The 14,045-nt window shown below is 40.9% G+C and overlaps 1 protein-coding gene across 1 annotated transcript in view; it reads left to right on the forward strand.

Moving 5' to 3' along the window:
• Positions 1–1,615: 1,615 nt before the first annotated feature.
• XDH (xanthine dehydrogenase) overlaps positions 1,616–14,045 on the forward strand; it is a 48,538-nt gene continuing 36,108 nt past the window's right edge. The window contains exons 1-5 of the mRNA XM_053937904.1: positions 1,616–1,793; positions 8,684–8,741; positions 11,027–11,123; positions 12,213–12,321; positions 13,385–13,511. Coding sequence (XP_053793879.1) covers positions 1,740–1,793; positions 8,684–8,741; positions 11,027–11,123; positions 12,213–12,321; positions 13,385–13,511 — 445 coding nt within the window. The 5' untranslated portion in view covers positions 1,616–1,739. The remainder of the gene's footprint in view (positions 1,794–8,683; positions 8,742–11,026; positions 11,124–12,212; positions 12,322–13,384; positions 13,512–14,045) is intronic.

Genomic DNA, 14,045 nt, shown 5'->3' on the forward strand with positions numbered 1-14,045 from the left:
TTATTTGAAATATTACAAAACTATTAATGAGTAGTAACCTTATGTACACTAATTTTGAGATTGAAGCATGCTACATGAGGGTAGTGCTTGTATAAATTTTGCACAGAAATAGCAAACAACAGAGCTTAAGATTACTTGGAGAAAAGTGTTTTTTTCTAGTACTCTGATATGGCAAAGTGGGAGGTGCCAGACAATAGGTGTCAGCACTGGTTCAGCTATGCACAACTTCACTGAAAACATGGATTAAGGCAGCTAGTTAAGGACAAATTTGCTGTGAACTCTACTTTCAGCAAACTGAAGTGCCTGTAAAGAAGGCTGAAACCATGTTTGACATTTGTTATAAAATAGGTTTTCTAGGGTATAGACTGGGAAACAGAATAAATGAGACAGAAGATAAAAGCTGATAAAAATAATGTATTGTATTCACTGTGAAATGTTTCTGTAATACTGAAGGAAAGACTGTTTCTGAAAATTGTAATTTAATTAGGATTTGTTATCTCATGAATTATTCAGAGAGGTTCCTGAGAAGAAGACTTTGATATAGTGTTTTCCTAGGGATGTAAAAGAAATAATTAAAAAACTTAATCAAATCTAATTGAAACTGAAGAAGGAAAGCAAAATCACAAGAATCAGAATGGAGCAGACAGGATAAGGTACAATGCTAGGAAACTTCCATGCGACTTTGAACTGTGCTGTTTTGTGGTGGAATTTTAAACTGGAAGTAGCTGTTTAGATATCTTGTTCATTAAACCAGTGCAAGTCCTATGAATTCTGCCATCATGTAGATGATTCTGCCAACAGCTTTGGAAGAAATAAACAGGAAATCTTCACGCAAAATGCGTGGTTGTGTAATGGAGAAGCCAGAAGAAACCACCACCAGGGAAATGGAAGACAAAAAATCCTTGGTTTTCCTCTGTGTTTCACTGGCAACATGCACCTAGGAACCTGGATGTGGGGATTAAGCCAAAACAGGTAAGACTAAATGCTTTAAGATCCCAGTGTAAACATTACGGTCTTAGCCCAGCACCTCAAAAGAGGTGCTGGATCAGTGTGTCAGTTTTCTAGAATTGCTTTTATGTGGACAAACACATATCTGTTTAAATTATGTCCTCCCAGGCAGAGGGTACTGCAGCTTTAAAACTGCAAGGAAAAATAGCGAAATAGTCTTGCAGTCGGTTTAGCAGTAGATGTGCACCTATCAAGGAGTTTTTTAAATAAGCAGGTGCTGTCATTAGAGACCTCTGTGTGGTGAATGCCAGGTGGATGGCTGTGCACAGAACAAGGGAAACAGCTTTTTCTTGTCAATATTTGGTGAGAGAGAGCTGGGAGAACGCCCCCTCCCTCCCCTGAAGTTTGCATTGCATTGCGAAACCCTGTGAATTCCTTGCTAGCAGCCGTGTCAGTGGCACAAGGCAGTGCCCCAAGCCTGGCAGGATAATCTAAAGGGAATGCAGCTGAATTGTGATCCTCTGCTATATAAAAGGGGGCGGGTCACTCTGCTCGTTCCAGCTCCTTTTCTGTCATTAGGGCTGCTGGAGCACCAACCACATGCAGCTGGCACGCCTCTTCATTGCCTCTTATATAATACGGGGTTTCACAGGGCACCAATGTACAAATAAAGTCAAACATTGTTGAGGCAGACTCCTTGTGTTACTTGTGCTGGGCTGGTGCTCACTTTGGGCTGCTCTCACAAGGCTTATCTGTGGCCCTGTTTGAGTGAAGTTTGGAAGGTGGGCAGGATGGCTCCCAATGAGGCAGGAGATGAGCTTGTTTTCTTTGTGAATGGTAAAAAGGTAAGGAAGATTCCAGCTTTCTGTCCAGCTTGCTCCTGAATTGATTACTTACTTTTCTGGTCATTTTTTTCCTCCTCTTAAGTTTTCTGATAAGAATATGTGTTCCATGGCTTTTAAATATTAAATTGTAAAGACTACATATTGCATTGCTAAATGGCTTTCTCTCTTCTTTGACTTTACCTTGTGAATTATTCAAAGACTAACACAATTACATAATATTCCTTTTACATTTTAGATTTGTTGGCATTAATTTACTATAATTCTGATGTAAGTACTTTTAAATAAGTATGCACTGCTTAATATAGACATTTCTACTAGAAATAATTTCAGTATTTACAACAGATCTGGAAAATTTAACTCAAATGGAAGCATTCATATATAATTCATATGCTCAATAAGTAATTCTAACATCTGGTTTTTGAAAGGGATTTAGAAAAATGTTTATTCCCATTAACTGATACTGATTCCTGGCAATCACCTGAGAAGTGACTGTGTCTCACAAGAGGCTGGGGTGCTCATTGCACATGATGAACATATTTGAACAGCTTGTCCCAGATCCCCCTTTCCTCAGTTTGGACTTTGCCTGGCTAGCAAGGCAGCCTTGCCTCTTCAAAGGCTTGTTACAAAAGTCAAAGCTGACTCTTTGACCAGCTACCAAGTTAATTCTGTTTCTGAGCTCAGCTCAGTGCTGCCTTCCCCACCTTCCCCTTGCCTAGACACTTGAACTTGTGCCAAAGCAGCTTCCTGCTGGGAAGAGGAGGGGACAGGGTTGCTTATCCATTGGTGTGGAGCCAAGAGTTTGCAAACCTTCCTTGAGCACTGCTTAGGGGTAAATCAGGTGGTATACTAAGTTTAGGCTAGACAATTAATTTTTTAATCCCTTGAGGGATCACAAAATACTCTCAGTTGGTTAAAAAGCTCTGTGCCCTGCTTTAGAGACTGGCACAGGATTACTATACATTTTGCTTTCTTTTGGTTTTTCGCAGTAGTTTAATCTGGATGAAAGTGTAGCTACAATTAGGGGTTTTAGTTCTGAATTTGTATCCCAAACTGGATTGGAATTAGAACTTTCCAAGGTACTAGTGGATTTGATATTAATGTTTTGTTTTATTGAGACATTAACAGTTTACTGAGGAACAAAGATTATCAAGTGTGCAGTAAAATTTAGTCATGAAGTTGTTAAATGTAATCTGATGTAGAGCCCAGGCTTGTTTCTGAGGTTTCATAGAGAAGGATGACAACTAAAGCTTTGCTCACACAGATTAGTAGTGGTTCATATGTGTTAATTGACATATCAGCTGTTCATTGTTTTTAGAAAGAGATGAAAACTTGAAGCTTCAAATTAATTGTAACTAGCTAATTGAGTCTGGTAATTAAAATTGTGGCACAGGATGGTCTGTGAATTTTATCTGGTGAATTTTCTGCTGTGGCGGATGCAGGTGGCACACCATTAACTTGTCTTCTTGCTCTGTGAAGTTTTTGTAAGATGCCTCCTTTGTGAACCTCAATTTGTAGAGGGTGAACTTGGAGCTCCTTAGGTCTTGCATTAGGAGGTTGCCACAAATGTTAGGCAATCCAGACCCTGATACAAGCCAAGTGTCCTGTCTTGTTTGACTTTTTTTTTTTTTCCTCCCCTCTGGTATGCCCTAATGAGAGAGAATTGTAGTTCTGATGCCAGATCAGCTGAGGTTCAAAACCAATAGGCCTCTCATGGTAGGTATGAAGAGTTTATAAACAAATTCCTACATGCAGTCACAAGTGGTGCTTCAGCACTGGCTGGTGCTCAGTTCTTACAAGAGCACTGCTCTGTGTAAACTGTTAGAAAAGTCCTTCTTCCTGGAGAAAGCTTTTTGCTAACACATGAGAATGTCTCTTAGTCAAAGCCCAGAGCTGGCCTTGTGGGTCTCTCTTTTATACACATGGGATGAGGTGGGGAGGGGGAGAAATGGCAGCCTAGGCCCTGAAGGCCATCAGCAGAAAACAACCTGTTCATTTTGGATCTTCTGCCTGTCCTTGCTATGTCCTGCAGGTAATAAACCTGCTGTGAGTGATGCTGGCCTTGTTCCATTTCAGCAATTTTTATGGAACTGCTGTTCTTGTTTACAAAAGCCATTTCTCAGAGCTGTGTGCATATGTAAAGGAGTTTATCATAGTGTGATCTTGGCAGCGTGGCTTAAAAAAAAAAAAAAAAAGTGATGATTAATATTACCAATGTTACCAACTCATTTGAATGTCAAAGCTCTCTCAGCATCCTTTCCCACTGCCTCATTGAGCAGGCAGTTCTAGTAAAGGAGCAGATCTCACTTGCTCTACCCAGAGCCTCCAGTGGCTTTTTTTTTTTCTATTCCTTTCTTTGTGTGTGTTGCTAAAGTGTCTCAAGTTACAGCCCGACCAAATGCAGGTTTAAGAGAGAGAATTAGACTCACGGGGCACTCTGATCTTTGGCAGTGTATGTGGAGTTTATTGGGACATTGCTGCACATGGAAGGAGTGGTGGGAAGTGCCTGCAAGTGCAATTCTACTGAAACAGCAGGTAGAAAGAGGGCAAGGGGAGAAGCAGGCATTAATACCTTCTCTCTGGTGACCAGTGGCAGAACCTGAGGAAACAGCATCCCTCAGGGGAGGTTATGAAAAGGTTTTTCACCCAGAGGGTGTTTGGACACTGGAACAGGCTCCCCAAGGCAGTGGTCACAGCACCAAGTCTGACAGACTTCAGGAAGTATTTGGACAATGCTCTCAGGCACCTGGTGTGATTCTTCCGGTGTTCTGTGCAGTTGCAGGAGTTGAGCTTTGGTTTTATTGGGTCCCTTCCAAGTCAGTATATTTTATGATTCTAAGGTAGGACATGGCTCTATCCATCTGGGATCCTGACTAAATACTCCAGCTGATTCACTGCAAAGAGTGTGGTAACATGGCCAGTGGGAAAGGTTATTGCTGTGTGAATTCATGCCAGCTTGACATTGCAAATGGGCTGCTGACATTCTGTCACTGTACAAAACAATGTGATAAGAGGTGGTTTGTAAGACAGGGACATGGATTGCAGCAAATTCTTCTCTCTCACATTAGCCCAGTCTGCACTGTTGTCAAGGAAAAGTCTCCTTTGGAGCAGCTGAGCATACTTTACATTCAGGACTGTTTATTTTCAGCACCTGTTTACTTCACTGGGCATATAGCTTGGCACACTACTAACTCAAAGTTATCTTAATAGTCTGCCTAGACTAGAATGCAAATCAGCATGCTCCATTTAGAGCTAATAGTGGCAATTTTTCCTTGGCTTACAAGTCTGTCTCATGCATATGTAGCATGTAATTTTAGTTTAAACACGTGGAGTCAGTATTTCTATTTCTATTCTGAATGCTAAGGGAGGATCTATGCTGGAAGCCACTTTAGATCTCTTACCACTTCCAAAGTCTGTGGGTATTTGATTGCTGATGGGACCAGCTAAAATACTGGATTTTTCTGAGCTTTGTGAACCTCTGGGTTCTATATAAACAGTGACTTATGAGCCTTCAGTGTGCTGGTTTAAAACAGAACAAAATGTTCTCATGACCAGTAGCAAATTTACATTGCATGGTAGTATTCAGTTTGTTCATCTGTGTTCTAATCCTTTTTCCTAATAAATTAATTTGAAATCTCTCATTGACTTCAGGAATAACACACTGACAGATTTTAAGGTCCATGGGGACCTTTACATGTGTCTGGTCTGACCTGCTGTGTGGCAGTCTGGTTAAAACCTTTCACTTTCTCTTCTTGCAACTTAATGAGTGACCAGAGATTAGTGATTGTATGGGAGCTTGTCCTTCAGGAAAACACCTTCTTCTCATTTATAGATCCCAACTGATGGAAAATTTAGCATGTTGTTTGGTAAACTAGGAAAGTTTGTTTTCGCTTTCCTTCTATTCCTCTATTTACCTTGTTCAACTACTGTTCCCTTAATCTGAAAACTCTCTAACTTTCTGGGAATAATAATTTAAATATTATGCTTTGTGTTGTAAAGGCAAAGTTATCTGAATTAGCGAGAGGTGGGTAGAGAAGTTGGAAAACAACATATTTATTGAGATTGAAGTTTTGTACATAAAATTATGGGGAAGTGAGCTCAACATTTTTCTGGACTAGTCCATGCACTCTAAAGGTGTAAAGAACTGCTTCAGAACCTGCTCTTGTGGTACTTACATGCACAAAGAACTTTAGGGCTAGGCTAGGCTCCCTGCTGAGGTGGATCTGAGTATCTAAAATTCCTAGAATCAGTAGGCAAACAGACATGTAGTACAAACACAGCAGTACAGAGTAAATTTGTTGAGAGTCATTTGACTGTCTGTGCCATCCTAACATTTTCAACAATGTTTCTTTCTGCATTTGATTAATAATTAAGCTGCCAAATGCAGAAAATCCAGTTTTAAATTGTTGAAATATGGCTGTCAGTCTGATTCAGCTGCAATATAACATTTGATTAAAAAAAAAGACAAAACAAATTACCAAACAGTAATTACCAAAATGGAACTATTTCTTTAACTGCAGTATCTGTTGTCTATCCTACAACCACAGAAGGCAATGGATGGAATTCAGTTTCTTTCTGTACAAGGACACTAGGGGAGGTGAGCAGGAACTGTGGTATTGAGCTGTGATTTATATTGTACTGGGCATCAGACAAGACATGTTATCCCCACCCACAGGGCTTTAAAATATTTAAGAACAAATTACAGCAGGAGATTGCAACAGACCATTGGAGGAACAATATGTTGGAGGACAAACCAGCATCAACAACAATGAGCAAAAGGCAAGAACAGCAAAAAATTCTTACTCTGTGCTCAGCAAGAGAGACTCATCAGCAAGCATCCTCTCACCAGGAATCTGAAGTGAAGAGAAATGACTCCTTGATCTCTGATGTGTGAGATTTGTGTGAATCCAGGATGTTCTCCAAACTCTTACCCATATCTCCCTCAGATGCCTAGTCTCGGCCAGAATTGCAGATATACAGTCCCAGTGGAGTAGTTTGAAGTGACTGAAGTAGCAATCCAGGGCTGTTGGCTAGAACAGAGTAAGGGTGTGGATTGTCTGGGACGTGGTGGGAGACACTTTCTGATAGAGTTGAGCAAAGCTTTGGATTTGGGACTTCACACATTCTTACATCCCTAAAAGTACATGGAGATGAGTGGTTAAATGAAAAACGAAGGACTAGGCCTGTCTTTTATTTTCTGCTTCCTAAAAAGAAGCCAGTGGGCCAAACTTTTAATTGCTTGCTTTGAGTACATAACCAAGCACTTCTTGGACTCTTTCAAGAAAACCTCTTGAGAGGTTTTTTTTTTTAATATAAGCACAGAGTAGTCTTTAACCATTCTGAAGTTTCTTCTCTGTGTCTGGCTATCTTGGAAGCTGCTTTGGAAGGGTTTGCAGTAGCCATTGGCATAGACATGAGGAAGAAACTCAGTGTGACAGTGGGAGTTGCTGGGGCTGGCTCTTTGCCTGTGGAATGGCTCTGAAAGGCCATTTGTCCACTCGCAGTCACAGGGATGTTTGGAATTTCCTTCTCATGTCTGTTTGCCAAGGTGCTGCAGAGGGATGTATGGGCTTACTCTGAACTGGATGATCATGGAAGAGCCACTGCGTGCTTTTGTTTGTTTCTATGTGTCCACGAGGTGAGGGAACAGCGGCACTCTGCTCTGAATAGCGGCAATGAGTGCTGCATGATCTACAACATGACAGTCCCAAACTAGAATGGACTCTTTCCTGTAGATCCTCCCCAGTGAAGGAATGAGACATGCAAAAAGTGACCAGTTGTGTTTTGTAGCAGCAATTTTATCAGTTAATTCTAAACGAGTGAACTCAAACAGGAAGTATGAACCATGTCTCTTTAGGATAACCCTGTCACGTGTCAAAGGCATAAAACTGAAGCAGGACAGAGGCTGTGAAGGCTTCTTATCAGTGAAAAAAGAAAGTAAAAAAATTACTTGAACAAATGACCCCTGTTTCAGTTTGCCCTTCAAATTTGGAGTGATTAATTCAAATAAACTGTAACTATTGTACTTAGGACTTGCATAAAATAAGAGACAAGAACATGATTATATTCTGGCACACAGTGAATTTGGACAAGTTTCTTGAGACTTTATTAATAACAGGAAAAGGGGAAGACAAAGCCTGTGGCAAGGGCAGAACTTTGATTTCTGACCACTGGGCAGAGGTTAAAGTAAAATGTTTTATGTCTAATGGATAACTTCTAATAGTATGGATGGAGGTGGCTCAAAATATGCAGCAAAAATTTCTCCTTTCTTGGAATTTTGTATTCCCACATTTAGGATAGCTACTTTTGTAATACTGATTTATTTTAATGCTACAAGGGAAGGAGAAACTTCAGAGGATTGGTACTTGCTGTCCATCCTGCTTCACTTGTGTTGTCACATTACAATTTCCACTGTTGGGTTTTTTCTCTGCAAAACCTATTACAGATGCTCTTTCTGTCATTCTGTTTATCTGCTCAGTTTCTCTGTTTCTTCCAATAGTAAAAGAAAGGACAGAGTTCAGTTATTCAGGGTCAGTAAAGAGGAGACACCGTTTGGGACATGTCAGGAACTCAAGATTTGAGTGCAAAACACAGTTCTTTCTCTTCTCACTACAAAGTCTCTTTGCTGTTTTTTGATGAAGGGTTTTTTCAGATTTGTCTCAATGTGCCATGACTGAAAAACTCAGATGTATGTAATGCATATACTTCCCTCTGACACAATAAATTCAAGGAAACATTGTGTCTGGGTACATGACCAACATGGCTGAAATAATCAGTGATTTTTGCTCCCTGCTTTGGAAAAGAAGTTGCAGAAAGGCCAGCTTTCCCCTTGAAACATACTTATCTATGTTGTAAAACATTTTGTGTTTATCAATATCTTTCCCTTCTTGCAGGTGGTGGAAAAAGATGTGGACCCAGAAACAACCCTGCTAACTTATCTACGAAGAAAATGTATCCAGTGCCAGAAAATACTGCGGAAGGCCTTAAATGCCTACAGCACTTCATAATTGTTTACTGTTCTCTCACTTCACTACTGGGTAGAGCTTTTGCATAGAGTGTAAGAGGGAGAGCTTTGCATTGTCTGGTATTTCTTGCTAGCAAAGATTACAGCTGCTATTCCAGGCTTAAACAATAACAAATCTTAGATTATATACTTTACATGATTTATTAATACTTTAAGGAAAAACCCGTAAGTTCACAAAATTATAATAAGATGGAAAGGAAGCAATAATGAGATGGCAATAAAATTGAAGGAAATTTAAGTTTGTTCCACACAAATGACATTTTCTGGCCAAAACATCATATTGGCTAGCTAATATCCCATAACTTGATAATTCTGTGCTGTTTATCAGATGTCTCAGAGGCAGGGGTTCCTCCCCACATATCATGGGTGTGTTCACATGAGCAGACGCAAGCAGTCACATTTCACCCCTGTTTGAAACTCGTCAACTTGTGAGTCAGAACAGCTGCAGGAGCTGAGTGGCTATTACTGTGATGACCAGGCTGGCTGTACCAGGTCTGGTTCCATAGGTTTCATTCCATGTTTTCTGAGTTTTTGTCTGGCCGGCTGGGTGTGTACATCTGCCAAACTGTTCACAGCTGTGTTGGTGTACCCATACCATGCTGCTGTGTTCCATTTGTCTGGGAGCTGAAGGAAGTATAGGGACGTGAATCACACTCCTCTTGGAGGTTTCCAGCAGAGCTATCAGCAGCTCTGTTTATCTGAGTATACCATAGATGGATAAAGGTCAAGAGGAGATGTAAGTGGCATGACTCTTGTTCCTAGGTGTGCCTGTCTTACTGCTAGAACTTGTGTCTAAGCTTGTAGATAAGTAATGCAAATAACTTTGTAAAGAGAGAATCTGAGCTCTTCAAAACCTGCTGATCTTCTACATGAGCATTCTGTTTAGGGTCAGACAAATACTTTGGGAAACATGTTTTATTGAGGCAGTTTAGCATTGTTGTCAAGAGAAATGTTGGATGGTGTGGGAAAGCTGTATTTCTGCTCAATGATTGTATGAAAAGCAGTGGTGGCTTTAAGGACATGGTTTAATTGTGGACTTGGCAGCATTAGATTTGCATCAAAGACATGGTTTAGTGATGGACTTGGCAGCATTACATTTATGGTTGGACTTGGTGATCTTAGAGATCCTTTCCAACCTAAATAATTCTATGATTTTCTAGAAACAGTCAGTGCCCTACTGTTTGCAGTGCAGTCAAGATGAATTGAGTTCCCTCTATCACAGTGTCTGTTGCTTTTCCAAAGGCTGTGTGATATAGGGAAAGGCACTTATTATCTCAACTCAGTGTGTCCATTGCCAATGAAATTAGTTGAGTTTTACCCCATCAAAAGTCTCTCAGCATTGGCCAATCCTCATTGCAATAAATAATAGTGCCTAATTAGCTTCTAATGAGTGAAGGAACCTAAGCAGAAGTGACTCAAGGAATTATCTCCTGAACTCCCTTTGCAGAACATTTGATGTAATTCCTGATTTTAAAGCATGACCATGAGCTCAGCAGTCTGTGGAGGAATCTGCTTAAGCCAGGCCATACACTCTGTGAGCTCCCAGGGGTTCTGTGCATCTCCATGAGTTCTGGCTCTCAGTGTCTCCCTCCTATGATTTTATGGGACCCAGGCTCCTGGGGAGTGTGCTTGGCTGGTTTTGTCCCTCTCAGTTGGCAAGCTGTCAGAAATGGGGTGACCAGACCATGACTTTTGAGATGCAGGTAGTTTGTGAACAGTTCAAATGCAGCTCCCAGCCAGTGCTAAACTGTGTAACTTGTAGGCCTTAGATACTGCCCTGCCTGGGAGCCTTCTGGGTTGTAGGAGTCATCAGGTGTAGGAAGAAGTCAAGCCCCATCGCTGAAAGGTGATGAAAGAGGATGTCACGGTGTGGCTGCATGCCTGAACAGCTCCTGCTCAGCAATTGCCAGTGCTTGATCTCCCTTGTGTCATTTCCATTTCTGAGTCATGGAAGGTGAACGGGGACTGTTGCAGTTGAGGATATTTTTTATTTCTAAGAGTGTGTTGGAGTGTGGGCTGAGTCCTTATGAGGGGTTTGGGTGTTGATCTCAATAGTTACATGCCCAGGTTTTGAAACTTCGCTTATATTAAATTATTAAGCAGAAGAAATGAGTGATTTGCTTCCAGCAGGAAACTATTGCTCAGCCTTGATTGATGACTTGAGCAAGTTCCTGCCAACACTTTTTGTTTTCCTTAATTCCTGTTCTCTCAGTGGGCCTATGTGGAACCAAACTAGGCTGTGGAGAAGGTGGATGTGGTGCTTGCACTGTTATGATATCCAAATATGATCCCTTTCGGAAGAAAATCCTGTATCCTTTGCAATGTGAACTCTGCAACAGAGAAATAAAATGGGGACAGATCCAGGTTCCTGACATACCAGACATGGTACTATTTTTTAAAAAAAAGTTATATAATGAATGTTTCTGCCAAAACATAATTTTTCCCTTTCAGAACATAAGCTCAGAAGGCTAAGATATGAAAGTATTTTTCTTAAAGCATTGCACAATGTTTATAAGGAACTATTTCTTTGTGCCCTGCAATATCTGCACTGATTCTAATGTAACTTTTTCCTGTGACAAACTATATAATGGTTATTTTGATAAAATCTTTATTGTATTATGACAATAATCTCATTTCTGTATGCCAGCAGATACGAACTTTTTTCTCTACTTGTACTGTAACCTTCAAAATTTCCTGAGACAAATTTTCCTCCTGTTCTCACTTTAATTAATTGAAAGGGGAAACAATGGAATCAAAACCAAGGGGAACTCAGAGAGAATGAGACAGAGGCAGGCCTCAGTTTAGTTTTACTGTGGGGAACAGAAAGCACTGAAATCTTTAATATATTTGGAATAATGCTTGGCGATACTATAACTTGGATCCTCTGTGTGGTTCTGCTTAATAACATGGCCATGAATAAGATATCTTTAGGGTCATTATTCTGTCTTGATAGAAATGAAATAGCTACATTGTTTTGGCAACATTATTCTTTTACCTTCAATCTAGATTTTTTGCTCATGTTTGCCATCTAGAAACAGCTTTCTAGCTAAAAGACTGAGAACTGCAGGCTCTTAAACTCACAAGCGTCCAGCTGCACGATATTTTGGTATTTGTAGTCTGCCCCTGCAAATTATGGGTTCTTGTATGGGTGCTGTATTTAACATGCAACAAGAATGTTTAAAGTTGCTATATCTAGGTGAAATCCTATGCCCAGATCAAACTGTAAGGGAAATTGATTAGAACTTTGGATGCCCGGGTGCTGTAGGATTTGGCTTGTAAGTAATTCTTGTATCACATCTACTTAAGTGCTCCTATTGTGTCCACTGCTTCACTGCTCCTGTTCCCTTTTTCCTTTGAGCAGCACTGTCAAATGAAATGACCTTAATGTACTGTTTTAGCCACCATAGTGCCAATGCTTGTCTCTTCCCTATCTGTGCCCTGCATCACGTGGCTGTAACTACTGTTGAAGGCATAGGAAACACAAAATCCAGGCTGCACCCAGCCCAGGTAAGCTATTAATATTGGTAACTTTAAAACCCTCTATGCATGTCTTCTTTTGCTATTTAAACCTGTTCCAGGACACTGGGACCTCCACCATAATGCTAAAGCCATGAGGCTGACTCTTCACATGAGCAATCCATACTTGCAGGAGTGGCTAAGTGGCAGAATCAAACTCCTGAGACAATGCTACAGCTCTGTTCTGCCCCTAACAGGTTAACTCATGCTATCCTGGCTGAATTGCCAATGCTTTTGTCCTTGGGCTGCATGACTGTATTTGGTTTGCATCCTGGTCTGTGAAGGCTGATGTTGTGAGGAAAGCCAATCTAATGACCTGGAGCTAGGAAATCTGGGACAGGTTTGGGCTCTCCTATGGCCTTCCATGAATGACTTTGGTTTCTGATCTTGCATAGTTAGGAACCCTCCCTGCAGTAGTGAAGTAAGTTTTGGTTCAGTGATGTTTCTGGAGTCTCAAAATATTCTTGGTGAGAAGGAGTGACAGGAATGTGCATCCTTGCTCTTCTAGCAAGGTGTTACAATGCGGACTTGCCTCTCTTTGTCATAGACCTGCTTCCTTAAGGTAAACTGTGATTCATCTCAGTTTGCACAGTGGGTAGGACTTGTGCTAGTATCTGAGGGAGTAAACAACAAAGTGAAAAATAAGTTTGATGTGCATGATTGGATGGCAGTCAATCTGGCCCTTGTTCATCTTTTCTCTCCACCCACCTGAAGATTCTGACAGCTAAGTTTTGAAATTCAAACTCAGGTCTTGGCAGGTAGCCCAAACCTTCCTAGCATGGCAAGGTGAATCTGAATCTGAAAAATTCCCGATCTCCTTGGAATCTTCTAGTGGCCCTCAGTCACATTTTGAGTTCAAAACCTAGGTGCAAACTTTCCAAGCTGTTCTCCTCTTTGAAGGCTTTCTCACAGATTAATTGACCAGAGAACATGTGATAATCTTAGCTCCTCTGTGATACTGGGTTTTGCTTTTAACAGAAGTGTAATAGAAACAAGCAAAACAATGAATTCACCTTGATATTATGGGCTAATTGTGGTTTTTACTTTCTCTCAGGAGAGAATAGCAAAAAGTCATGGGTCCCAATGTGGCTTTTGCACTCCAGGTATTGTCATGTCCATGTACACATTGCTTCGGAACAACCCCGAGCCCCGCATGGAGGACATCGAAGATGCTTTCCAAGGTAATATTCATAGCCCTGCAGGGGTGCAGCCTGTTCTGCTTTTATTGCATCTGCTTCACCCAATGGGATGGAGGTGCACCATTATTTAATGTATTTTGTTAAAAATAGCTGATGGTGGTGAGGTTAAGAAGTAGCTTTTGCACTCAGAGGCCGGCCAGGTGCTATGAAATGAACGTCATAGTTTGTAAGCAGGGGCAAGTGGCCTAAGTCTGGGATTAGGAACCCACTAATCTTAACAACAGACCAAAAGGTGGTCTGTCATTGAGGGGCATGAAAGTGTTCTTGTTTATTCATTGTTGTCACAAGAGCCTGCAGAGGTGACAGAGAACATGTCCTTGAGTCAAGGACCAAGACAGGAATATGCAATGATGGAGTGGGGCAGAACCCAACTGTGTAAATCCTGTGAGAGGCTGCTGTTGTTGCTGAGGTTAGAGTCATTACTGTACTTCCAGCAGTGATCTGAGAGGAATGATGATGCAGGAGAAAGCAATCTCTATGTAATTCAGGAGACAGACTAGTTGGAATACTGATAAA

This window comes from Vidua chalybeata, chromosome 3, assembly GCF_026979565.1.
Source record: "Vidua chalybeata isolate OUT-0048 chromosome 3, bVidCha1 merged haplotype, whole genome shotgun sequence".
Lineage (NCBI taxonomy): Eukaryota > Metazoa > Chordata > Aves > Passeriformes > Viduidae > Vidua > Vidua chalybeata.